A 27,337-nucleotide genomic window follows, 5' to 3' on the forward strand; every position below is an offset into this window, starting at 1 on the left:
ACTTTGTATGTCCAACTGGTGTAGACAGTGGCTTTTAAAGGTGTGTGAAGCTAAATGTAAGTGCATGAGAATAACAAGATCTAAGGTTAATGGAGAGTGTTCGTATTCCATCAACTCTTTACCCTTGGAACAAGTAGTCACCCACAAGCATCTGGGTGTAACAATCTCATCTAATCTATCTTGGAAACTTCATGTCCTTACAATAGCTGCTAAAGCTAACAGGATCTTGGGTCTACTAAAACGCACATCTGACAGGTGCTCTGAAGCAATAATAACTGGATAAAAAACAATGGTTCGTCCTATCATCGAATACGCATGTCCCGTTTGGAATCCACATCAAGCCTACCCGTCAGGCAAACTTGAAAGAATCCAAAGAAATGTCTCACGCTGGATCCTTGCTGGACCTATTGATTATACCGAACGTCTGCAATACCTTGGCTGGATGGAACTTAAGTCCCGTAGGGAATATCTATCGATGATTCAACTATTTTAAGTTTATTAAATATTCGAGAGTTAAGCTTGATAATTATTTATCGTTCTCTCGTGCTAGCACTAGATCAAGAAATAGTAGGAAGATTTGGAAACCTTTTTCAAGAACTAATATCTTTAAATTATCTTTCTGGCATAGATATATAGATAAATAGAGCTCGTTACCAGATTCACTGATATGAGCCGATCAATTCATTGTCAAAATTTAAAAAGGGCTTAAGGGAACACATTTTAACTAGAGTGTGATGAATAAGAAAATTGTTGCGATTGCATATTTAATTAGATGACTAGATGATTTTAATAACTCCATTTTGATAGATACATTTTAGTGATATTTTTTACATTTTTTCTAACAAATACTTTTTATCCGATTTATATTTCCTTCATAGCTTTGTAGATATTTTTGGGGTCATCTAACATGAGAATTCAGTTCCTTTCTGATGGCAGCCTTTTGTATTGATTATTACAATAAAGTTTTTATAAATTAATAAATAAACAATGGGAGTGACCGCTGACCGAAGATAAGTTGGCCGTGATTACGAAAATTAATGGCGGAACGGTTTTCCAATCGTAATTTCTCGCCCTAGAATTGACTTTCAACTAAAAATAATATTGAAAAGGCTTTATTAATCGCTAAAAATTCATATGATAATGAAATAACTGAAATTTTCGGGTTTTCAAATTATAGGGCGGTTTCATGAGAGTGCTCCTTTAAAAAAAAATTCGCTAAGACCTTCAATTTTCGGAGTGCGAAGAACGTACTTTTCACGAACGCATCGTACGGTGGAAGTCACGTACTTATTAGCTGCTACAGCCCATTTTTCTTTTCTCCGTTAACATGAAGAAAGAAGAGAAACATGTAAGCCACTAATATAATAGCCGTTACAAAAAAGGTCTAAATCAAGTGTTACCAACAGTGTTTTGTTACTTTCAAACGCCAGCCTCGGTTCAGTGAGTAAATTACTTCCTGTCTCGAAGTGGCGCCAATTCAATTCGCCCAAGCTGATTATTTATTCACGACAAGAGTTGAAGGTCGCGAATTTTCTCTGCATTTCATTGAATTGAAAACTGTCGGATATCAGGCCAGTGTAAATATCTGCAAGTCACGCCGCTTTATGCTTGAGAAAACCCTTTGTTATGGCACCCGCGGAGGAACCGAAAGTACACTTTTCGTGAAAAGGAATGAACGTTTTTTTAGTTTTTAAGCGTTTGACATATCTCTCAGCTGTGCTTTAGTCGATTTCTCGTGAAGTTTGATTGTTGTAGGAAAACGACCGTAGACCTCTTCTTAGTAAAGCCGTGCCGTGTACATTTGAACGTGGTTTTCTTCTGAGTGTTTCGTCTGCTTAATCTGGATGAGAAAAGGAACTTTTTGCGAAGTTTCTAATCAAATAATTGAACAACATCCGTGAAAAGATGTCCACTGACAATAGCGCTCCAACTGCTCCCGGCGAGGGAATTTCAGCTGCTTCGGTCGCAGCGGCTTCTTTCTCCTCGGATTCTTCGTCTCAATCATTGAATTCACAAGGTATGTTTAAAATTTTACCTCACCCTTTCCTGCAGGAAGCTTCAAGTTTTATTTTCTAACCGTTGTGGGTTTTTTCTCTTGCGTAGGTTTTGAAATGTAATGGTTTTCGGTTCTGTTACTGCATAAATTAACGCAGTCTTTCTAACAAAAGGTTGTTTGTACGTTTTTTTTCAGCTTACGAGGCAGTGAAAGCCGCATGTTAACCTATAGACTCTAAATAATTAGAAAATACTCTCGAATGAAGTAATTTTTGTTTATTACTGTGTCATTTCGGTTGAGTTTCGTCGCGTCATAAGGAAAGCTTAGTGGTTTACTCAACACGTTTCGAGGGCTGCCTATGTCACGTTTTCTCTTCAGGATAGCAAACCCAATCTTCGACCTATTCCTAGACAGGCGATACGTTCAGCGGTGCAAAAACGTAATATTATGTTTGCAAAGATGCTGTGTAATATGGTGGCTGTCGCTGGTTAGCTTCTAGTTTAATATCGTGATGAACGAGAGAGCGGTTAATGTTTGTCACTGTAAGATCGCATGACACAAGGAGTAGATTCTGATAGTAATTTGCATATACGGACGTTCCATGTTTACAACACATTTCAGCTCCGCTCACGAAATATGTAGCATCTTTCAAGATAATTTTCCAATTTACGACCTTAAAACTGAACAAATGCCGTAAAAGTATCGATTTTAGTTTTATAACGGTGTATGCTTTTACTGGCTACCGATTTAAGTATCTCGCGTGTTTGATTCAATCAGTGTCGATGTCTCTTGGTAAACATGCAAATGAAACTTGTTTTTGAAATATTTTAATTTCTGCGTCGCTTTCATCGGCAAATGAAGTATTTCTACCAATAAGGCGAAGAAGAAAACAAATATTTCTCGTCTATTTCAGGCTTATTTTACTAATCTTTGCCTGTTGAGTTGGAAAATGTGAATGATAATTGAAAGAGAAATTGTTCAAATTTTGAATGTTTTCCTCAGTCGAATCGAATACTTAACAGTCGTCACGGTATTATGAAGATTTTTAGTTATGCACTGGGTTTGGTTTTTCCTTGTTAGTTGAACAGCAAACATACCTTTTGACTTATGAGGTTCTTGGTCTGTCAATTATACTTGGGTCACACAATACATCCATGTACACAATCTTAAAACATCAAGGGTTTTTTTTTCACCTCTGTTTGTTTGGCTACTGGATTGTCACATTGCAGTAACTGTCTGGCTGTCAAGTGATTAGGACTTGGCAGAACTATCATGAAAAAATGATGTAATCTGTATAACTTATCAGTATTTGTTATTGTTGAACTTACAAGTAGATAGGATCCTTACCAAACCTTCACCCTGTATAGTGGACTTCCTTTAAGGGAAAACCCTTGGGACTAAAGGAGGTGTGCCTTGAAAAGAGGTGAACTCCCCCCCCCCCCACAGAGGGGTATTTGAGGAAAAGGTTGGTGTTCCCTGAGCAGAGGTGTTGATAAAGATACATGTAGGTTCTACGGAAGATGGCTCGGTCATCTGTAAGCTCAAGATCTGCAGCAGCTCTTTTTTGATTGATGTGTGACAGGTATAGAAATCTGGATAATATAATAATAATAATAATAATAATAATAATAATAATAATATTAATAATAATATTAATAATATTAATAATAATATTAATAATAATGATATTAACAGAGATTTAGTAATACATAGACCGGTAAAAACGAGCGATATAATATCCCGATGTTTCAGCGACTTCATGACGCCATTATCAAGGATACAAATGAAAATAAAATTAACAAATGCGAGTTCAAGTGTTCATTTTATTTTCATTTGTACCCTTGATAATGGCGTCGTGAAGTCGCCGAAACGTCTGGATATTATATTGCTCGTTTTTACCTGTCTAAATAATAATGATAATAATAATAATAGTGATAATAATAATAATAATAATGATAATAATAATAATGATAATAATGATAATAATAATAATGATAATAATAATAATGATAATGATAATAATAATAATAAGATGCAGAGGGCAGTGCTCTCGGGCACGCTGAATATTGCCTGGACTTTCAAGGTGGCAGTTTGAGTTCCTGTTAGAAGGAGGACCATAGACACAATGGAGAAGCTTTATAGGATTAGTTAATGTACATTTACTTTTTACTTCATGGCTCACAGGTTACAGTTTTCGCCCTGTGCTGCCTGACTAGAATGTAGCATTCAGTTGATTTCTCTATGATATCATATCCTAAGCTTATGGCTGCTACATTAGAAAATGTTTACCTAAGGGAGAAACCAGATCTAGCAGGGCTTGACACTAACTTTTCAACTTACTAGCCAAGTGGCTAGTGGCATCTTAGATGTTTTTAGATGTTTTTAGATGTTATGACAATTTCAGTTTGTTTACTAGCCAAACTGGCTTATGGAAATTGAAAACCACTAACCAAAACTGAATTTCTACTCGTCTGTGGGTAGTGGGCTACCGTTAGCGTCAAGCCATGTCTAGTAGAATGAATAACATTTTATTTAAAGAACAGTCCCATAAGTTACTTAATATGTAACTTTTAACTTTTGAAATATGTACCCCAGATGTTAATGCAATGGATGAGAAGGGAGTAAATAGCAAATTGCTGTTAGTTTCATACAATATGTTTAGAAAAACTCTGGTGTTCATACTTGAAGTTGGTCTAGCTCTAATTTATTGGCAAGGGAAGCTACTTTTTTTTTTTATAGAATGTATGTTTATACCTGTAACCTGCCAATTACATCCTTTACATAAATGCATCACATAATGAGCCCAAATGACAGGTTATTAATTTATATCTAACATTGAAGACCATGAAAAAGTATGGCATGTAATTGACTTTTACTCAAATTTGTTACAGAAAATGTTCTGCAATGTTCTGAATCATTGGTGTCTTCAGGGCCATCAGATGATAGTCAAACAGATTCTCAAGCAATCTCCCTGGGTGGGAGTGTGTCAGTAGCCATCCAATTACCAGCAAAAGTTGGCAATGAAGTTGGATCAGGTACATGTTTTTGAAGCTTGCCTGGAGAATCATGGCACATAGGGTGGCATTAATCCTTGAGGGTCTTACTAGGTTCTCAGTAGATGGCAACACCCTGAGATTTGATACGATGAATATATGAAGTTCATATATTTTGAACTGCGGTTATAGATACGTATGATGCACAATCCTCGCAGTAGAGAGCGCTATTTATGCGATAGTAAAAATCAGACCTGAAAAAAAATCAGGCCTGTACGGGATTCAAACCACTGACCTCTGTGATACTAGTGTAGCGCTCTACCAATTGAGCTAACAAGCCAACTGGGAGCAGGCCGTTAAGTTGATTCGTAATAAACCCGTGATGATAAATCAGATACGATGAATATATGAAGTTCATATATTTTGAACTGCGGTTACAGATACGTATGATGCACGATCCTCGCAGTATAGAGCGCTATTTATGCAATAGCGAAAATCTGACCTGAAAAAAATCAGGCCTGTACGGGATTCAAACCACTGACCTCTGCGATACTAGTGCAGCGCTCTACCAATTGAGCTAACAAGCCAACTGGAAGCAGGCCGTTGAGTTGATTCGTAGTAAACCTGTAATGATAAATCAGATACGATGAATATATGAAGTTCATATATTCATATATCCCGTACAGGCCTGATTTTTTTCAGGTCTGATTTTTCCTATTGCATAAATAGCGCTCTCTACTGTGTGGATCGTGCATCATACATACCCTGAGATTTATCCCTATCTACTTCTGAATTTGTAGTGTTTTCCTTTATGTTTTAGTTGTCATACTCTTAATTTCCTTTTATTCACAACTGTGCCAGCTACCTGCATCAGGTCGGGAAGACACCTAATCTCATTGAGAACACTGGGCTTAGCTCCAAATTTCTCATGCCTTCATCTCGTGCAGTGTTGCTGCAGATGCAAATTAAATTTAAAATTTAGTGGTTTGTCATTAACACTGCTTTCTCTCTGGAGTTAAAGAGGAAGCAAAAACTGATTTCCATTTGTCTAGTTAACAACTTTCTCTACTTAATTCCCTACTTAAGTCAAGCAATCAAACCCCTATCAGGTTACAGTATTTAAATTTTTGTATGACTGGTGGTCAATTGGATTTTGGATAATTATTTTTGCATCCATAAGTCATATATATTCTGCTCTAGACTAGTTCCTTTAACTTATTTCTTATTCTTTAGTCTAGTGGACCATGTTTTTGTCACAAAGAGCGCAACAATCCAAAGCAATTTAAAGCATGTACTGTTGGGTGATTTTCTATTTATGTTTGAGGGACACTCAATCTGTACTTTGCAAAAGTTTTGGCCAAGATGATGGCAGACTAATGGGAGGTGGAGATCTTAAATGACCATCAGGCAAGCATCAGTCAGTGACTGGGTTATTTAGCCAATTATTGGCCCACCATCAAAGGAAAGGAAATTACTTGTTACCTACCCTTGGGAGGCTCAAAGCTGTGTTCAAACACATATAGTCACAGGTAATTTTTTATCCTTGCTACACAAGTGTGCATTAAATATGTTTTTACCTACTTTTTCTTCTGGATTAGATGCGTCAACTTCTGATAGTGGTCTCGGCAAAGATGCCTGTGATACAGAGGGGAGAGTTACTGCTCCAACGCTGCCTTTTGTGCCCCAGCCACATCTTACTGACAAGTTGCCAGTTCCAGCATCAAATGGTTTACATTGCTCTCCTGGATTCCTAGCAGCTAGCAACCTTTCTCAGTTGGCAGAATTAGCTGCTAATAAATCTGCTATGCATCAGACTCCATCAAACACCACCCAGCTATCTGCACAACCCATTCAACCACACATCGTTGGAAACCAAACCAGATTTGTCCTTCCTGGTCAGGGAATACCTCCCCCTATCATTGGGACATACCCCTCAGGAACTTTGATGCAGGTGCCAGGACAATATCAGGGATTTCCCCCTGTTCCTCCCCAAGTGCCTCCACCATTTATTAAAGGGTCCAACATTCAGCTTACTACTGGTGATGTAAAGAGAGTTGAAGACCTTTCCACTGAAGATTTCATTCACAGCATCAGACAAAGTCCTGAACTTAAGCTAGAGACAAGCACTGTTGTAAAAATTGAAGATGGAACAGAACTTGGAAGCACTCATATTACTTTCACCATCAACAGCTCTAAAATACAGGTAAGCAGATAAAATTATAATATAATCAAGATAAAAATAATTGTCCAAAACTGCTCTAGAATCTTCAATCTAGTTTTAGATGGGTTTCAGTGTTTATTAAAAAATAGTTTGCATCACAAAAGGTTCAAAATTTTCCACTTGCACCCTTTTAAAGATGCGTGCAGAGAGTTTTTTCTGAACACCTCCAGCAAAACTAGAATCTTAGTCTGTTCACAGACCTTATATGTTCACCTAGACCATCGTCCATTTTGAAAACTGAAAAATAGCAGTAAGATATTTAGGGAATGTGAATGGGATAACTGTTACAAGAAGAGAGTGTGTACAGATTACCTCAGTCTGTTGTACATAAACACATGGTGGCTTCAACACACCACTTTTTACCTATTATCATTTGATCATGGCAGCCACACCAAATGTACTCTTCCTAGACAATTCTGTACAATAATCTGATTCATACTCCTACAGAAAACCTGATCTACACGACTGTAAAACTGATCAGTTACTTGATGGGTTTTTTTAAAGGTGACTCTAAACTGTCCTATAGAGCATCCCTTTTTTGTATATGGTCAAGGATGGACATCAAGCAGTCCAGAACAGTCCTCAACCAAGTACAACCTTAACTGCCAGCAGTTGAAAGTTGGTGATGTGTGTATTTTTCTCTCTGCATCCAATGCCCCCAGTATCCCCAGTGGGCTGGGATTGACAAGTTCACCAGCTGTGCAAGTGAGTGGAGCTGGTTCTACTCTGACATATTCTGCTTCAGGAGTCTTGTCAAGTGCAGTGAAGTCTCCATCTGTGAGTAGCAATGCAGGACAAACCGTGACTTCAGTGTCAGCGTCATATGCCCAGACATTGCCTGGAATTGTTACCTTACCAGGAAATATACCTGGTGTTGTTGTTACTTCTTCAATGCCACCTGGCATTCCTGCAGTGTACCCAGGAAGTTTTCCCCCAACCCAAAATATTGGCCAGGGGAAAGTTGCTGGGCAGAGTGGAACTGACAGGTCATCTGTTCCACAGCCAGTACAGGGGTTCACACCTGATGGAAAACCATCAGATCCTCCACATTCCACTACAGCAGTGCCTGGAGGTTTTCCTTTGTCTGGAGCACCTTTTTATCAGCCACTTACAGGAACATTCATGACAGCCATGCCTCCAGGACAAACATTTGTGCAAGGAACTGTTATGCCGCAGGGTTCTGTGGGAAATGGGCTGCTTGTTGCCGCAGTTGGTTTTGTGCCAGGGAGACCACCGGCACCATTTGTTCAACCTGGAATGCTCTATGGCTCCACACCAATGGAAATGTTACAAAAGGGAGGTGACAGCAAACCAGAAGAATATTCACATAAGGGAAGGACTGACTCACAAACTGAATTGTCACAACCTGATGCCAAGAGGGCAAAAGGAGAAACAGAAGTAAAATAGACTTTTAATTTGTGAGTGTTTTTATCGATAAGAGAAAATCAAGGGAACTGAAAAAGAGATATTGTTATATAAATGTATATTATATCTATATATATGAGAAAAATGTCTTTTAACTTTTATTTATTTGTAGGTTAGGCAAACATCTGAAGTTGTCATTAGTCATGTACCAATTAAGAGCAAGGATAGTAACATTTGTGTTTTCTCAACAAACAGGTGTCCCAAATCAAATCTCTTAAACATAGCGTTCATTGTTGCTGTAAACACCAATTCCCTGTTAAAGTTTGAAATAGCTTTTTGGCAAAATTGATGCAGTTCAAAAAGACAATAGGATAAACACAATCATAGTTACTTATAAAGCGTCATATTGGAAAAACAAAACACAACATAGTTTAAAACTTTACTCCAATCTTGCTGTGGTCATTTGTATTTAAAAAAAAGAGAGAATTTTTTTTAGTTGGGTAATGTTATTTTACTGTTATGCTAGATACTATTTTGTAGACAAAAGTTAGACCTCAAGGTGAAGATGTTGGGCTATTCCAAAAGAAGTGTTTGTCAACACTCAATTGTTAAATTTTCATTACAAAGTAGCAGAAACTGTCTCGGACTGGTGCAATATTTATAACTTCTTCAAGCAAGGAACCCTACGAAGCTACTATGGCTGGTTTAGCTAGTAACAATCGGTGATGTGACTATTTGTAATGAACTAGTGACTATTACTAAATAATTTAAGTTTGAAACATTATACTAAAAGGGGATAGTAGCCTGGCTGAACTACCTACATCAAGTTATGGAGACTAAATTATTGAGAACTTGATTGTGCTGGTCAAGAAGTTATTGTGTCCCCTCGATCCCATCTGGAAATTCCACTTTTCCATTTTTTTTTACTTTTTTTGTTCAACACCTATCCCTCCCTCCTCCCTTGAGATATACCAGGTACAATGTTTAGGTTTGATGGAATTATTGGGAATTCTGAGTTATATCTATCCAAAGCACAATTTGAAAGAGTTTCATCTTACCAATATGAAGCAAAGTTAGTTGAATTTTTAATAACACTGATGTATGGTGGGATGCAAGCACTGTGATCTCTAGCAAGGGACCAATTCAAGCTCAAATCAATGTTAATAGATCTATCAAAGCTGTGCTTTTAAAAAGATCATTGGGTGTCTGAAGGCTCATCTGTTTGCAACTTGAGTGTCTTGCTTTCAAATGCTGTCATACAGGCAAAGTTAGGAAGGTCACCCGAGGACTCAAGTTGGTGGCCTGTGGCTCTTTGGCTCCGCTGGAGCACTTCTTTGATAAAAAACAAAAAAGTTATGGGAAATGCAAGCTACAAATCATGACTGAGATTGCTTTTTGAATCCGATTGTTTGCGAGTGCCACAAGTTTTCCAGACCAGAGATAGGAACAGCCAAACCAGAGAAACACCAGACTACATGCATTAATCACACATTGAAATTTTCACTGTTAATTTATTTATTTTAAGATAACTGTTTATGAAACGGTTTTAAAACAGTAATTGATTACTAAGTAATTAATTTACCAATGGTAATCGTTTGATAAGATTTTGTAACATTGGGTTTTGTAAATGCATTTGCCAGAATGAAAATATGTTGTGATTAACTTATTTCTTGTAATCAAGTTTTTGCAGTAATGTGTTGAAATTTTTAAGAGCAAAAAATTATGTTAACTTCTGCTCTCAAACAGAATTTATTTCTTTCTTGTGGAAAAACAAGTACAACACAACAGTAGCAGTTGACACAAGCACTATTTTAGGTCTGTTTCCTCAAAGTGAGACCAATGCACACAAGTATTAGCTTTGTCCTAAACTTATTACACAAAATGTAGTAAAACTTCTTTTATGTAACATTTTTTGAGTGCTAATATTAAATACATACAAGTCATATTTTTTACAATAGTGTTAACATTGTCCAAGACTTGATAGTTTGTAATTTTGATTTAGTGTCAAGGGTCATTATATTTTTCAATGTTATGGCGATGCAGCTTAGTTGGTTGCTCAACATGTATGAAACAAGCCAAATCAAATGCAACTTGCACTATAATTTCCAGATGTATTTTCTCACTGTGTGTTTGAATGTTTAAAATAAATCTTTAGGGCACTAGGACTTAGATACCATGATTGATTTGTGGTGCAAGTAAAAGTTGTGACAAATTGTTGTTCAAATTGACTGCACTTGTGAAATTTATCAGGTCTAGATAACATACCTCTGAATTTTCTCCAGTACTTTTCTGGTGCAATTTCTTACCCTAAAATTATTTCTACACTACAAATGTTGAACAACCGAAGGGGAAACATCTAAAGGCTTGATTTCTGCCAATTCCACCCCACTCGTTTTGGAGGTCTCCTTGAGAAGGAGGAATGCAGAGTCATCTTTAATCTTTAGTAGAGGTGCTCCCAAACAGTAAGAAGTATACTAGGAGGCATATGTTCAAACTAAAATTTATATTTGCAATAATAAATTACAATTGAATTTAAGAACAATCTAACCTAATTAGTAATAGGACTAAATTGATAAATTAATTTTAAATCTACACTAAAAACTGAGTTACATGTACGTAATTAAACTAACCATCTAATTAGCAAAACCTTAAATAGTAAATTATTAAGAGAAAGTGAAGAAATAAGTGAATGATGAATTAGTAAATATATAGCTATATAATCAAGGAAATAAAAAGTACATACTTTAAGTAAAATTATGCCAAATATCTAATAGTGGGTGGGCAAAATTTCTGATCTAAGAACAGAGATGCTCTGCAATGGTAAAGTACATAGGGATAGTTTGTTCCATGATACTACAATAGAATTTGGACAAAAAGAAAATTTGTAGACATAACAGTTGCATTGAATCTGGTGATAAGGAGTACAATTTGGGAGCCAAGATGTCCTGTCCAGAGGGAAAACCTCAGGAGGAAGCTGGATCTTGTAGGCATTCCCTGAACTGAGGCTGACAAACTCAACCAGTTCAAATTTGGGTTTTTCTAAAGGGGTCAGCAGAGCTAAACGCAATGTGAGGATTGCAGTAAATCAGATATGTGAGCACTAGGGAACGGACCAATCAGAGAGCATGCCCAAGAGGGTCAATTTTGGCAAGCTGTGCAGCAATTTTTCATGCTAAAAGTGGTGCGATAAAAAAAAAAAGCTACACAAATTTGCAAAAATGTTGAAGCACTCATTAAAATGTGCATAAGAAAGAAAAAGTGTGGCGAAGGAAAACCCAAGAATCTAAGGATAAGTTTATTTACTCACAGGTATTCTAATCATTAAGTATTTGGCTTGAAGTTTGCCAAATTTTTTTTGCACTGTTAACAGAATGCCACATACTAGGATGTACAAACTTGAGGTTCGTCTATAATTCCTGTGAAGAAAACTTGCTCTGAAAGCTTGAAGGCACTATTGAACTGCCTCTTCATGGTTTTCAACGTTTGCCCATTGCATCTGACCGCTGTTTTGTTTTCAAATCACTATACATTGGCACTATCTCTTTAGTACATTGTGTTCATGTCAAGTTGATTATTATAATTGTTTCTTTAGGGAGACCTTTATCTGGTATAGAAATAACTCCACCGTCATAACAAATCATCACAAAAATATTCCAATAACTAAGTACTTGACATTTGAGTGTATTACCTACAACATTTCTACATAACTTAGTTTCATTTTTGTCATACAAACTTGATAACAGGCCCATATCTCAATAATTAACAATTTATTCCTCGGCCATTCCTCACGAAATTCATTCTATCACCAACCCATTGATTCACAAGTACAGGATGGGTGCAAACCTTGTCAAAAAAGGTTTTGGCATAAGAAATTGCAATGGCTTGAGCACATCTTAGGCCACATGAATGGTTTTTTGATACACCATTTCCTCTACTTATGTGCCATACATGTGTAATGTAAACAGCCTATCTGACCAGAGGCAACACATTTCAGGGTGGCTAACCAAAAGTACAATCAACAGAATAAAACATTTGCTTTAGAGGGTTAGGAGTTACACCTAAGACCCCTATAAGCTGCAATAACCCCTAACATCCACAAGTCAGTATGCATGTTGTCTCTCCTGTTCATTTCCTTTATTCTCAAAACCCTAGTGTTTGATTTAGCAGTAATACTATACAGAGAAATTGGATATTAATCACCCTTAGAGGTTAAAAGGTTTACATTTTTTGACACTGTTGTCTAAACGTCCTAAAGTATATTCCTTCCAATCTATTATTACATTTGACTTGTCTTTGAAGCCTGATTTCACTCATAAATAAATTATTAATACATAGTACAGCATCTCCATATCAAGCACGGTATCAAGTAAAATTATTTTCACCACAAATCACTGTCTAATCTCTAACTTTCCCACATAATTATATGCAAATGGTGCAAAGAGAAGAAAAGTTAAAAAATATATTATCAATATCAGTAACTTACACCTAGCATCTAGCTCAAAATTACCATTTTAATGAAAAATTATCATAAATTTTCTCACACAGAAAATCATTTACAGTCTAGGAATATGGAAGAAAAAACTCAATTGAAGGTAAAATGCTCAGCAGATTAATTTCTGTGGATAAATATAATTCCCTTCTTGAGGTTTCTCTTAATCACTAAGAGAAGACATTATTCAGTTGCATAGTAACACGTATAAATGTGGTCCTTCTTGGAAGCTCTTTCAGCTTCTCGGCTCCAACATATGTGCACGTTGACCTCACACCACCGAGAATGTCTTTGACCGTGTCATGAACATTGCCACGGTAAGGAACCTCTACTGTCTTTCCTTCTGAGGATCTGCAAGGTAAGATAAGCAAACCCATCTAGGTAAAACCAACCACTCACTCTGAATCTGAACAAATGGCTGGAAAAATTTCCTTTACACAAGCGCCTAGTAAAGGGCAAAACTAACAAACATGTTCTCTATGATACAATCAGTGGAGTATCAGAGGTTTTGAGGTTTAACCTCAAAACTCCATGCTTTGTTCAACAGAAGTGGCAGATGTTTGACAGTTTTCTTTATTCAATGACTACACTAAAAATTGACCAGCCTTGCTGGTCTATCCATACACTCAACATGTGCTACATTACTGATAAAAGCATTTCAAAGAACCCTTGCCATCTAGGAACCTAGTGAAAGGCCTAGCTAACCAAAATAGCTCAGATGGTCGTGGCCAACAAAAAAAAATCTGATGGTCAGAACAAGGTTCATATCCTCATGGCTTTTTCAAATTTTTTGTGTCCTACTCTCATGACAAATGCTTCAAAGCATCTTCCTTAAATATTTCCTACTATTAACAAATGGTAAACACCACAGCGTACACTATTGAGTTATGGATGGACAGGGAAGGTTGCTCAGCACAAAAGAAGCATAAGAGTCGCTTGAGGCGATAGCCAAGAGCGACTCTAGCTTCTTGAGTGCTTAGCAAACATCCCAAGTGCATCCATAACTCAATAGTGTACGCTGTGGTGTTTACCATTTGTTTTATAACATAACATTGACACATTGTAGCTAAAGAGTTCCATTTTATTTCACAAATCTTACGTGACCAGAAAAAACAAGCGTGCGCGGAAAAATAGTCTTTGCATTTGCTCACGTCAGCAGCGTACACCTATAAGCAAATGGGGGACGCTAAATTGACCAATCAGAGCACGTGCTTTACTTTGGTTATGTTATAATTACTATTATCACTAAATTTAAGTGAGAATTTGCCACAACAGAGTTCTCTCTAGTACTGGGGGACATAATGGATTGCTGACAAAGAGCAACAACAGTTTTTACATCAACTGTTATGTCAACTGATGACTTTGAGCCTAAACAACGACATTTCTGCCCCAGAAAACAGAAATTTTCAGTCAAAAACTTAATAATAAGAATACATCATTAACAAATCCATTTATCATTAAACATGTCACACCACAGTCTTACTACTTCACAAGGCTTCAGCACAGACATTCTTTGACAAGTCACAAACTCTTTTGGATTATTATTAGATGGGATAAGTGATAGACAAAATGGCTTGGCAGGTTTCTTTTCTAGATATATAAACGTCTGGATGTTTAATTTATGCTGCATTTGATGACACTATAACATGATGAACTGCTGAACAATTTCTTGATACAACTCCATACATTGCAGATGGTATTACTGTTATAGAGATTTAACATTAGGCAAGGTTGATTTGAGTTCTTCTTTTTTGTGGAAATTCTGATCATTATGTGGAACAAAGGATAGTACCTATAAAACAAACTAAAAAATTTGCACCTAAGTTTTTTTTTGGGACGGCAACAAATATTTAACCATGGTCAATTTTTCTCAAAGACGAACATTTTCAAGCAAAAGGGTAGCAAGTGTATGTGACGTGCTTTGACAAAACAAGCTCACCGGTAGTTAGCCACCCCTCCCGCGTGTTTTTTCATTGCGGTTGTTGAGCTCATTCCATAAAATATTTTGTACTGCTTTCCATCCCTTTCAATCAATTCTCCACCTGATGAATAAGAAATTTTGGCAAATGAGAGAAAATATCAACCTCTCAGAAGTTAATCAGTAGTTGTTATGTTTTTATCCAACCATAGAGATGAGTCATCCTTATGTAGGTTCTGTCAAAAAAATGTCAAGAATTACCAATAGTGACTTTAGATAATGCCACACTAAGGCTCAATGCAACTAAAGAATAAACAGTTATATTTCAGTAAGTCAATCTGCAAAATTTAAGCTATCTAACAAAGATCTCCTGGGATTAAAAAACCTTCAAACTTCTTGCTGTTTCTAAAATGTGTGATTTGCTAGAGACTGTCTTTGAAACACTTACTTTTTCCAAATTTTGAAATAATGTTAGCAAATTTCTCTTCCTTTAAATAAGAATTAAAGATTCTGTCCAATTCTGCATTAGGTGTCCTGCTTTACTTACCAGACTGATCATGGCCAGCAAACATGCCTCCCATCATGACAAAATCAGCACCAGCACCTGAGGTCACGCATGAAACAATGTTAAAAAAATGCATGCTCCATGAGATGAGTGCATGAATATCAGAATTTACACCAAAATGTGTCAAAAATTTTCTTGTTTGGGAAGGGGTGGGGACCTCAGAGAATGCCAAACATAAAGTTTGCCAAAATAATGTTAAAAAGCCATTAATTTTACCAAACGCCTTAGAGACATCTCCAGGACATGTACAGCCCCCATCCTGCAAAAAAGAAAAACAAATTTTGAACAATTGAATAAAATCCACAGGATATTCATATGGACAAGGCATGACCAGAGAATTCTCCAGACCACCTAAATGTTGATTGCATAAGCTAAGTTTCATTCAGACTCAGAGTATATTCTCCCCTCACTAAAACTATTCTCCAACTATTCTGCAACCGTATATGTTCATGGAATTTCAGAGTCATATAGCAATCATAACCAAGTTTTTGCCTATTGGCTTGCCTTCCAGAGTATTATTTCAACATGGTCTTAAACAGACTTACTGGCTCTGAACACTTAAACAGATACCAGAAAAGAGAAACATTTATGAGATTCAGGTTTTCTCAAAAACTCTACTTTTAGAACACAGGATAGGCAGTTGTATAAACACTTTGGATACAATCCCTTCCACAGAAAAAATTCTGGTAGTCTAAAGATCAAGGTCTGATGCCTTCAACAAAAAAAGTTTGGCAGGAATATTAATTGCAATAAACACTGCATCATAATGTGAACATACAGATATGATGTGTCCTTTAAGGCCATGTGCAGCATCAGCACATTCTAACACTGCACTCAGCTGAGGGTAACCTACACCAGTCTGTCGCCGTGTAGTGCAAACAGAGCCTGTGACAAAACAGTTACATTAAGTTTGAGTTACCTCAAGACTAAAAGAATCCACAAAGCAACAGTTCAAAGTTTCTGGGAACACTAGTAAGGCCGTAAGCTTTTTTCCCCCCCCTATTTCAGTGATCATAAATTCAAACACAAGGCTAATACATGACATAACTCATCAACATATTTTCTGTACCTCTGCTGTTGGGAAATCCAACTGTGGAATCCAGTCACAGAGTCTCAAATTACAAAACTGATTTCTAGCTTTTTTATGTCACAACTGCAAAAGTGTCTTGTTACTTAGTACTAACCAGGTCCAATGCCAACCTTGACAATGTCAGCACCATTGAGAATTAACTGTTCCACCATTTCTCCAGTCACCACATTCCCTGCCTAATGGTAGAGTAAAATGTTACCAAGGGATTCAAGTTATTATTTTCCCCTACAAAATTGCTGGATGGTTGAGAAGATATTGCAATCAAAGGTTTTTCTAGCGCAGAAAGGCCATTTCTGAGATGCTCAAAGCCTCTGTTTCACATTGAGGCAACTTGCTTAATAGCTATTTCACACTTTATTTCACTTTCTAACAGTCTGAGGTACTGTAATAGTATGTTATTCAGCAGAAAAAAAACAACAGAACGCTTGAACAAAAAGAGTCCAAACATCTATCAAGTTCAAAAGCATATGATTACAGAACAAAAGCTATTCAGGAGGGGGGTACATTTGTCACACAACATTTCACAGCTAACAGGGTTCTACTACTCAATATGAAACATAATAAAAATTATTATTGACATTACTTACCATAATGATGTGGTCCGGAAAGTGGCTTCTCACAGTTTTAACAAATTCCACAAAATGTTCAGAATAGCCATTGGCAACATCAAGACAGATTGCTGGTACATCTGGAACAGCTTCCAGAACCTGCTTTACCTTTGATAAATCTTCATCAGACATTCCACAACTTGCAATTGTATACTGAAAATAAACGAGTAAATAGTTTTAAATGTGATTATTGAAGATCAAGTAGTAAATACAACTTACACTAAATCATTTTGTTATAATCATTTACAGGTAGAGTAAAAAGTTTCATTATATTTGCTGTGATATTAAGATATTTTCTGAATGTTGACATATGCATAATGTTTGCTGTAATTTTAATCAAAATGGTAGTCAATTTTTCAGTCAAATTGGCAACCAACTGGTGGCAATTTAAGGCCTTGTTTTCAATCCTGAATTGGATTCTAAAATGAGATTGGGTTAAGGGTTGGTTTATTTGCCAGAGAGTAATCTTCTTATGTTACTTCCATCTGAATTTTATGGCTTGGTATTAAAAGTTAATAATCTTTTGAACAAATAAGAAACTACCATGGCTTGCCATGACCTTTACCAACTCATTTAAGTTTGCCTTGATCTATGATTACAATAACAAAGAAAACAATAACTTAACTAACTTAATTAAGGTATCTCATACTTTGCTAATCTCAGAAAATTCTTTTCCCCTGATTTTTCTATACTTCAGATGTTCCATAAAACCAAACTAAAATTCCATGACTTTCCATGCCTGAATAATGATAACACCACTTTCCAGGTTTCGTATGAACCTTGCAGACTGTGACTAAATCCCTACTTAAAATTCCCAGGAAATGTACCTGGGTTTCCAAAGAAGTGTCTTCCATGGCTCACTTCTGCTTTTCACTTTGACAGAAATTTGAGGATTGTGAAATCATATTTAAAGTGATATAATTTGCTGTCTTTTATTTGGTGAAAAGAACAAAGCACTTACAGGTAACACTTTTGGATGGTCTGTAGCAAATTGCTTCCATTCTTCTACGGAGTAATGCTTGTGAATTGCTGTCAAAAGTTTGTGCTGCAAATCAAATGCAAAGTGTTCCTCAATTTAACAAAGAATCAGAGTAATTGTCTTTAAAGTGGGGTAAAACTTAAGTTCATAGGTTATCAATGACATGGTGAACCCAAGAACCAACAGCAAAGGATGAACTACCACGAAACCTCCAGTAACCACCTAAAGTGCTCTTTGTAACATAAAATTAAGTGGAGTAGTTAATAGAGGGGGCAATTATTTGATTGGTTCCAATCTTACCACATATTATTGTTACTAATTTTACTTAATAGTTAGTCACCATCAGTTAGTAAACCATAATGAAGCTGAGTTTTTCCAGTATCATACTTGGTATTCATACTTTTCCAAACCTAATGTGTTCACTAACTATCAAAAGCAAGGTTTTCATAAAGGAATTTTGTAGAAGGAGAATAGCATCAAATAACAAGAGAAGAATCTCCAGGTAGAAATTAAATAGCCCATAATCAAAATTTAGTCATATTTTCTGATTTCCAAAAGCTTAATAAAACCCCTGACACAGAATAGTACTGAAAGAAACTGTTTGGGGCTGCGTCGGTGGGAGTAACGAAATAATTTGGATATATCAACAAAGTTGAAATGGTAAATTGGCCACCGTGATAATAATAAGAATAATAATAATAATAATGATAATAATAATAATAATAATAATGTCTTTATTCCATCATAAGATAAAACTACATATCTTATGTTACAATGAATTTGGAAAAACTACAACAGAAATCTATGAATTAAAAAGTATATCATTACAATAAATGGAGCTTAAATATCAACCTATTTACAAAGGTGTTCATGAAGTGCTGTGTATTAATTTTTGGGCGTGCGCAGCCTTTTTTCCTAAGATTGTGTACATATGTCTTTTGGACAGGAATGATGTCTTTCAGGGGGTGGCAATCTGTTGATTTTAGTTTCTTCAAAATGTTTCGGTCTTGTTTGTTTAAAAGGTTCTTGATAAAAACTGGAAATGAGATAAAACCGCGTTTATGACATCGGTCTAAAAAATTTTGTACAACCGTAAGATCGGACTCAGATGCCCCATAGACTGAAAGTGCATAGCTAAAATTAGCCAAAACAATGGATATAAAAAGATGATCAATCTCTGCCTGAGAGTAATGTTCCTTCCTCAATGTTCGTAGGATGTGTAAACACTTGTTTGCTTTGACAAGCTTAGTTCTTACATGCTCATCAAATTTTCAGTCACTCTGTAAAGTTACTCCTAGTAAAACGAAGCTATTACATTGGGGAATATTATTAATTGGAGAGTAGAGTACATTATGATTTTTCTTTCTAACAACCAGCTCTTTACATTTGCAAGGGTTGCAGACCATTCTATTGTCTTTACACCATGTTAAGAACTGTCCTACTAAGTCGGCAGACAGGTCACTATTCCTAGTGATAGGCGAAAGAATAGTGGAATCATCGGCATATTTAAAAAGCACAGGGCAACCATTAAAAAAAATTTCCAAATTGTTCAAAAATATATTAAAAAGATACCGTCCGCTTACACTACCTTGTGTGGTTCCTCTGTTGACAGATTTCCACTGTCCTAAAAAATTATAACTAACAACACGTTGTTGTCTTGCATAGAGGAAACTATGATACCAATTGATAATGTACGGATTTAGAGGTAGCTGTTTCAGTTTGGCAGACAAAATAGCATGGTTCACAAAATTGAAAGCCTTACTGAAGTCCATGGTAAAAATTCGCACTGCGCTACAGTCACTACTATCTAAATACTTGTATATCTGGTGCTGGATAGCGAGCAAGGTATTTGTGCAACTACCCGCCTGTCTATATGCAAATTGGGTGTGGCTAAGGTTGTTCTCAATGACTGACTGTGCTTGTGTACGATACACAACCTTCTCAAACAACCGGGCAATAACAGAAGTAACTTTAATACCACAGTAGTCTGAGTCCTCTATAGGCATGTTCCCTTTGAGGAGAGGATTAACATTTGCCCTTTTCCAGGAGTCTGGCCATGTATGAGTAGACAGCAACAGATTCCAAATGTGAGTGACGATTGGTGTGAGTAGCTCAGCACAGTCTTTCCAGATCCAGTACGGGAGGTCGTCTGGTCCCGTTGCCGTTTTCTTTACATAAACTAAGGTATTCCAAACACACCGCTTAGATATTTTCGGGGGCTTTACACTGTCCGGGATATCCATATCAATAGGTCTAACGTAAGTGTCATCATAGCACAGGTTGGCGAAGTAACGATTACAAAAGCTGACGTTTCGAGCGTTAGCCCTTCATCGGAGTGAATAGTACTACTGCGCAAATCTTATCATACATTTATTTGGCTGGATAGATCCTCTAAGTGCAAAAACGAGGTTAGGGCACTTATTTGAGAAGGGGGATGCCAATTCAAGGGTTTTCCACTCATATTCCACTTTATATCCAGCCTTCTACATGAAACTGTTCACACTCACAAGGGAATAGAGATAGATCACTAGATAACATTTATTTATTAAGCAAATGAAGGCCAATTACTCTACTTCTTCATGACTTCTGTTCAGTAATGTCAGCTTGAATTTTTATCACAGTCACCATGAGATTGGTCGATTTAATTTTGGTATTCATCATCAGTGGCAGTTTTCACTTTTCTTGAAATTTGATTTCCCTTTTTTGGTAGATAGTCCATTGTTTCATCAATTTATCTAATTATTTTGAGAAATGTTTTAATCCAGAATGCTTTTAGACAAAGGAAATAAATTTGATCAAGTTTCTGATCAGAACTCCCTCTTTCCTTTCCAAAATGGAGTTTGGAATTAAAACCTTATCCTAAACATACCTACCTCTGCTAATGCTACAGCCATATCAAATGTACCAATGGTGTCCATGTTTGCACTAATGATAGGTACAACATCCTCAGGAAGTCCCTTCTTTGCATACTTGAAGTGAAAGTGTCTTGCCAACACAACCTGTCATTGCAACAAACAAATTGACATCACTCAAAATAGCAAGAGTTAGTGCTTGACAGACCTTCATGTTAAGTACAATTATAAATGATCATTAAAATAACCAAAATATTTTTCAGAAATTTTTTACCAAAGTTTTTCTACCTTCAGTAACCTTCATTTAATTATCAACTAGGCATTTCACTTGCCACCAATGTAGCCCAAGAGATATCACAGAAACTAGTGTCCTTTAATTAATGGAAGGATAGCAATACTGATGAGATAACTCCCTTTGTTGCTGGTTTTTCAGAGCATCAATGTGGGATGGTAGAAAAATGCTGTTGGTACTTATTTCAAAATTTTTGATGAGAACACAAAAGTTTTTTGTAAAGCCTTGTTCTGTCAAAGGCAAATTCAATATAGCAAATCTGTACTATATCAAACTTCAACTTCTACTCTCTCTCTTCCCAAAAGAAGACAGGAAAGTAATTTTTTGCCTTCAAGTTCAAAGCTTCATGATTTGGCCTCATGTGTGTTCTGTCTCAGGTAAACATCAATGGGAAATTCCAGAGGGAACAACTTAGATCCAGGATGTAAAATAATTATAAAATAAATTTAAAAATGCCGGGTAAGTTCAAAATAAAACTACAGGAGTTGGCATATAAACATTGGAGATCGCAAATAAATGCCATATATTGGGTTAAAAGATGCAAGATTCAATCCTCTGTTGGGATCTTTCTTGCCATGAGAGCCTGCAAGACTACAAGATGTAATGCACTTATCAGCAGCCATCCTAAGGGGGGGTGACCCTGGGGAACCCCTGGGCATTTGCACAACAGCATTTACAAATCCCCCCTACCTTAAACCAAGATTGTTTAGCAAAAAAGCTACTAATACCCCTCCCCTAGCGACAAAAAAGTGTGCTCTGCTAAGTCAAACGGAGCAATACTTCAAAAGAATCTTATTTGCCAAGATTAATTTTCTATTTGGTATTATTATACATATGAGTTGATTAAAAATAACCAAAGAAAGCTACTCCACTTGTTTTCTACGCATGACGAGGTTCAACTTACCATGTAAGTGATGGAACGGGGAAGGAAAGAATAATTATTCTTGTTTCCTGATAATGAAGAACCAGGATGCCTTGAATATTTTTTGAAATGCTTTATACAATTTGCCGAAATGCAGTCGGAAAAAAGTAAAGTTTGGCAATTAATACACGTATTTGTTTGTAAGCAACCCAATGGAAAGACAATAATGAAAGCTCTGTTCTCCTGCTCCTGTGTTTGTTTACAACACAGAATTTACAGTTTGACACACATGCAATCCATAAATCGAAAAAAGAAAAAGTATTCAAGCATATTTCGAAACAGCAGAGAGCCACCTTTTCAAAAATACTACAGAAGTACCTGGGATTTAATCAGGTACATGGCAGTAATTAAAGAACAAGGTCTCTTTTCTCAAATGCACATACAATGGCCTATAAACTTTTCAGAAATGGTGGTAGAGCTACAAATCCCACAGGTCTTCCAAAGGGATCCTGCTGTGAAAGTGCAAAAGCAATCCAATTCCCCAATCCCAGGCTTAAAATTAGCAAACAAAGCTGACAAATCCCGCGCCATGCCCGCATATGTTACCGGGGTTACCCCCCCCCCCCCCCCCCCCCCCCCCACCACCACCTGGATGGCCTCTGATAAGTGCATAATTTTTTCTTGTTTCTGTCACATCTCCCATTTTCAAATATGTCTCTTGCATTTTGTATGTTGCATCCCCATGGAAAGATTTCCTTATTTGCCTAATAAGTATCTCCTATCGAGTTGGCTATGGAAATCAGGGTCTGGCTCCAGAAGGTGGATAATGCTATCCACAAGATAAATCTCGCACCTTGTCAACACTTATCCACTAAATAACAATTTATCATTTGGATACCATCATCCACCCTCTATGGGAAATTAAGGAAACTTGCGTGCAAAATTGCAAGACTGACCGAAGAAAATGTGATCGAAATTTGCGAGATGCATCATCAGTTCAGTCCTCACTGGCTCGAGACCCAACCGTACGCGTGCAAAGAGGTGAGAAAAATTTGCCCCGGCTTTGTCTTTGGTCACCCCTCTACTATTTTCGATAAGTTGCACATTTTAAAAGCATGCCAACCCACGGGACAACAGATCGACCACACATTTTGTCACAAATACTCTCACGCAAGGTTCCATAGCCCGCAGAGTAGATAGAAGGCACACCAATTTTAAAGGGCAAGAAAAATTTCCTTTTCCAATGCAACTTACATCTGCTCTACTTCGGATAGTGCTTCGTTTAGGTCGGATCAAAACATCTTTAAAATCCAACCTGATGCTGTGATCTAGATGAGGCATTTTCCCGAACAGAAAGAACGTTTCGAAGATAATTGCTAGGAAAATGGCGGGAGCAGTCAAATATGTCACGTGGTTTATAACTACATCAATCTCGCTTACTGGTTAAGTTGTTCAATCTGGACCAATCTGAAATGCAACCAAAGCGAGAACATTTTGTTTCAAAATACTCCTAGCTTACAAAAGTGAAGCATGTTTTAGCAGAGTGAAAATCATCGGGGGCATTAATTTAATAGGAATTATTTTTTGGAACTTTCGCTTGCAAAATTAAGCAACCAATCGCTTGGGTCGTTATTTCGAACAAAAGTTTAAGCGCGTGCGTCCACTTTTGGCGCGCAAGTTCAACGGAGGCTGCGCAACATGGCCGATGGCACCTACGAGGTTAGTGTGGCAAGTTCTCATTTAAAATTTCGATCTATCGTGTCAGCTATATCGACCCATCTTAAAATGACGTTTGTTACATAGGCATTGATATCTATAGATTTGTATGAAAAGATCCTTGCTGGAAAGTAAGCCGCCTGTTTCCTTGTATTTTGTATTCTTCCAAGTTCATTTATTTGTTGTAAACGAGGTTTCGCTTGAAAGGGAAAAACTTCCACGTGGATGATTCGGCGCTAAAACACTCTTGATTTCACATTTGGACTTCGTTTATACAGGTGGTCGTGTGAAATTGTGTCAACAACGATGTTCCCTGTTGTAGTTGCCGAAATTAATAACATACCGTGAAATGTTTTTCTTTGTTTCTCATGGTCTGAATGAATTTAGCATGTGCAATTTTCTTTTACCGGTTATGAACTGAAGTTTTAACCTGCCGGATCACATATAAGAATATCATCGGATTGATTCAGTTATAGCTAAAATGCCGCTACTTAAAGAAATAGTGTACATATAAAACAAGGGAACGATGTGTTCATTTCTTGTACACTTTGCCTTACTTGTTTAGGTTGACAAGGTAATAGGAAGACGTCGAACAAAATCTGGAAAAGAAGAGTTTCTGGTGCATTGGAAAAATTACGACTCCCTTTACAGCACTTGGGAACCGATTGAGAATTTAAGTCCTTGCCTTCATACTGTTACAGAGTTTATGGCCAAAGCATTCCCAATGCCGGGTAAATATTAATACGATTAATTATGTGGTCATGTTGTTTTGTGGTCCCTTTACAGATCATGTAGCAGGACCTGTTAGTTCATTTTCTTCAAATATTGGTGACATTCATGGATGAGTTTGTGTGTGCTTATTTAAAGAGTTTGTATCGAACCTCTGGAGAATGAAACCTGATCTGTTTTCTAGGATTTAGGCACAAAAAACAGAGTTTAGTAAACACATGATAAATATGATAGAAATTTTCAACTAGAACTAATCTATTTGTGGAAAAAAAATCTTAAAGTTAGATAAATGAAAAATTTGCACCTACTTAGAAAGATTTATCTTAGACCTTGAAGGTGTGAACATTTATTTCCTCCAGCATAAAAATAGTCTGTTTTGAATTATACCTCTATCACCTGAAAATTCACCTCTAAGGACCCAAGGCATGAAAAAATTTGATAATTTTTTAAATGTAAACACAATTTTTTTGCCAGGAATAAATGCTGCTTTTGTTACTCATTTGGAGTCTAAACATCCAGAGATGCGACAGTTAAGAAAGGTTACTGATATTGATAAGAGGAAGCTTAGAAGTCTTCAAAACAAGGAAATGGTTGATGAGATTTTGAAAGTAAAAAATATGACCCAAGAACTTAAAAAATATCAAAGAGGACATGGAAGAGGAAGAAAAAGATCACAGCTTAGTGATCCATGTGAAGTGTTTACTCAAGAAGCCAAAAAGCTTAGACCAGGGCCACTCAATGGTCGCGTCATTGGACAAACTGTTTTCTCTGGACTTTCTCGCAAAAGTCTGGGAGGAGCTTCTCCTAAGAAAGGAGAAAAGAAATCCCCAGGAAAGAGAGGAAAGAATGGCTTGACTTGCTCACTCTTGGATGGTCTTGATGACGATGAAGTGTTAAGGTTGACCCGTACAACGCGGACACATGGTGTACTGGATGAGTGTGTGTCTGTCCTTAAAGAAGGGAGAGTATGGAAAATAACTTTGTGCAATGAAAGAAAGAAAAATGCCCTGACAACAGAGGTGGGTTATTTCACAACTTATCGATGAAACAAAGCTAGTCACCCAAACATAAATAGAGGGTGAGAGTTTCTAAAGAAACCATGGTGCTGCATCAGTGGGGGTAACATGGTAATTTGGTCATATCAACTAAGTTGAAATTATAAATTGGCCACTATAAAGTAAAGTGAGTTTACGAGCCTGGTGGCCCATTAGGCCGGTGCTTAACTCCGGTTTCTGTTGCATGAAGCGACTAGGAGTATTTCTACTCCCCCATGGATGGGATGCTAGTCCATTGTAGGGTTACCCCCAGCATTAAATTGCTGGTACCCATTTATACACCTGGGTGAGGAGAGGCACTGTGAGAGTTAAGTGTCTTGCCTAAGAACACAACACAATGTCCCGGCCGGGGCTCGAACCCCGACCACTCGATCCAGAGTCAAGCGCACTAACCGTGAGGCCACCGCGTCTCCACAAATTGGCCACTATAACGAGTTCAAAAGGTGACGAGTTAAGAGTTAGCCTTTCGTCTGAGCAAATGGCAAAGGGCTAAGGCTCAAAACATCAGTTTCTTAACCCATTGACGTCCAGTGCGCCCTCATGCGCCCGGAAATAAAACCCCTCTGAAAATCCAGTGCGCCCTGTCAGATATGACTCGTTTTTATTGGCTGTAGCTAAGAAACCGTAGTCCCCTGGGTATTGAAATATAACTGAACGTGACCTGCATAAATTAACCTTTCATTTGATGTTATGTTTTTCATTCAGCGATTCGTGTGTGATTTTTAGCGAATTTTTGAAAATAGCATTCAGTATTTTAGCGTGGCTTCTCGCGGATTTGACGATACTTCGCGTTCTTCCGATGAAGAAGAAGAAATCTTTCCTGGTTTTTCTCTCTCGAAGTGGCTGAAAATCGACAGGAACGGCAGAGAAGGCTACAAGAAAAATCTGCGTGATGTTGATGGAGAAATCGGGTAGATCTTTGATTTCGGCAAGCGCTAAGGGGGAACAAACTCCGATGTCCATATTTTTGCTAGCAAAGAAGAAGAAGACGATGAAGTAGATAGCGACAACGAAGATATACCTTTGGGGTTCAATGGTCAAACACATTGAGTGAAATTGACATCGAAGAGTTTACCATAATTTCCTCATGGCCCAACGAAAGATCTCGGCGAGGGTGCAACATCGAAAGATTTCCTTAATCTTTTCATCAACGATGGGAGAAAGCAAAGTGATAGACGCGCCTTCGAAACATATGCTTGTGAGCAATGCGGCGTTGCATTATGTCAGCAAATGCGTGGCGAACTCTCCTGCTTTTCAAAATAGCACGAAGGAAATTAACTCTTAAAAAACACTTAACCTTTGATCTTAAATTGTACCTTGTTTTTTTTCGTTCTTTGGAGCGCTGTATTAGGCCGTAAAGCCCAATTTCATTTCACCTTCACTTTGCAAGTCGTGAACTGGTCAAAGATAAAAACAACTTTCTTTGTTTGGTATAATCTAAGCTTTGTTCGTAGTCTCTAACTGAAAGGGTTCTATTCAATCGATAGTTATTTCATTCTTCAATACTTCCATAGACAATTTACTGCCAGGTCTGTGTAGGCTTAACTCATAACTTCTAGTTTTTTTTACCTCGTGACGTTCACTGATGTCAGCACTGGCGGTAAATT

The 27,337-nt window shown here is 37.1% G+C and overlaps 3 protein-coding genes across 7 annotated transcripts in view; 2 read left to right on the top strand and 1 right to left on the bottom strand.

The window, feature by feature from the left end:
- The first annotated feature begins 1,487 nt into the window (after positions 1-1,487).
- LOC111343211 (uncharacterized) lies at positions 1,488-10,799 on the top strand. Of its 2 annotated transcripts, none has more exons than XM_022950376.2 (4): positions 1,488-2,017; positions 4,927-5,031; positions 6,588-7,192; positions 7,715-10,799. In XM_022950376.2, the coding sequence occupies exons 1-4, from the start codon at positions 1,906-1,908 to the stop codon at positions 8,615-8,617; spliced, it is 1,725 nt and encodes a 574-aa protein (XP_022806111.2). In that variant the 5' UTR covers positions 1,488-1,905; the 3' UTR covers positions 8,618-10,799. The 2 variants fall into 2 exon arrangements, with proteins under 2 accessions (XP_022806111.2, XP_022806109.2); XM_022950374.2 differs by having other exon boundaries at positions 1,489-2,017; positions 4,888-5,031.
- A 264-nt stretch (positions 10,800-11,063) lies between these two features.
- LOC111343214 (GMP reductase 2) lies at positions 11,064-23,711 on the bottom strand. Its single transcript, XM_022950383.2, has 10 exons — positions 23,485-23,711; positions 21,098-21,223; positions 18,207-18,290; positions 17,225-17,398; positions 16,732-16,813; positions 16,326-16,432; positions 15,764-15,806; positions 15,530-15,586; positions 15,004-15,106; positions 11,064-13,415 (listed from the first exon to the last, which is right to left on the bottom strand). Exons 1-10 carry the CDS (start codon positions 23,569-23,571, stop codon positions 13,235-13,237), a joined length of 1,044 nt encoding a protein of 347 aa, XP_022806118.1. The 5' UTR covers positions 23,572-23,711; the 3' UTR covers positions 11,064-13,234.
- Positions 23,712-23,792: 81 nt separating this feature from the next.
- Positions 23,793-27,337, top strand: part of LOC111343212 (enoyl-CoA delta isomerase 3, peroxisomal) — a 14,426-nt gene continuing 10,881 nt past the window's right edge. For 3 of the 4 annotated variants that reach the window (XR_015998900.1, XM_022950378.2, XM_088753925.1), the window contains exons 1-3: positions 23,793-23,949; positions 24,512-24,677; positions 25,150-25,694. Coding sequence is in view for 3 of the 4 variants with exons in the window: in XM_022950378.2 (XP_022806113.2) it covers positions 23,929-23,949; positions 24,512-24,677; positions 25,150-25,694 (732 nt within the window). In the remaining variant the exon portion in view is untranslated. Of the gene's footprint in view, positions 24,078-24,511; positions 24,678-25,149; positions 25,695-27,337 lie in introns of all 4 variants that reach the window. The other variant, XM_022950381.2, reaches the window with a different exon arrangement.

The sequence above is a fragment of the Stylophora pistillata genome, chromosome 3 (genome assembly GCF_964205215.1).
Source record: "Stylophora pistillata chromosome 3, jaStyPist1.2, whole genome shotgun sequence".
In the NCBI taxonomy this organism is placed as follows: domain Eukaryota; kingdom Metazoa; phylum Cnidaria; class Anthozoa; order Scleractinia; family Pocilloporidae; genus Stylophora; species Stylophora pistillata.

What these genes read in the sequence shown, in the direction of transcription:
- LOC111343214 (XM_022950383.2), bottom strand. Translation starts at nt 23,571, where the DNA reads ATGCCTCATCTAGATCACAGCATCAGGTTGGATTTTAAAGATGTTTTG. An exon ending in CTATCCGAAGTAGAGCAGAT is followed by an intron (nt 21,224 to 23,484) that starts GTAAGTTGCATT and finishes TTGCAATGACAG; the next exon opens with GTTGTGTTGGCAAGACACTT. An exon ending in TGCTGGCCATGATCAGTCTG is followed by an intron (nt 15,107 to 15,529) that starts GTAAGTAAAGCA and finishes CTTATTCATCAG; the next exon opens with GTGGAGAATTGATTGAAAGG.
- LOC111343211 (XM_022950374.2), top strand. Translation starts at nt 1,906, where the DNA reads ATGTCCACTGACAATAGCGCTCCAACTGCTCCCGGCGAGGGAATTTCA. An exon ending in TCAATCATTGAATTCACAAG is followed by an intron (nt 2,018 to 4,887) that starts GTATGTTTAAAA and finishes AATTTGTTACAG; the next exon opens with AAAATGTTCTGCAATGTTCT. An exon ending in TGGCAATGAAGTTGGATCAG is followed by an intron (nt 5,032 to 6,587) that starts GTACATGTTTTT and finishes CTTCTGGATTAG; the next exon opens with ATGCGTCAACTTCTGATAGT.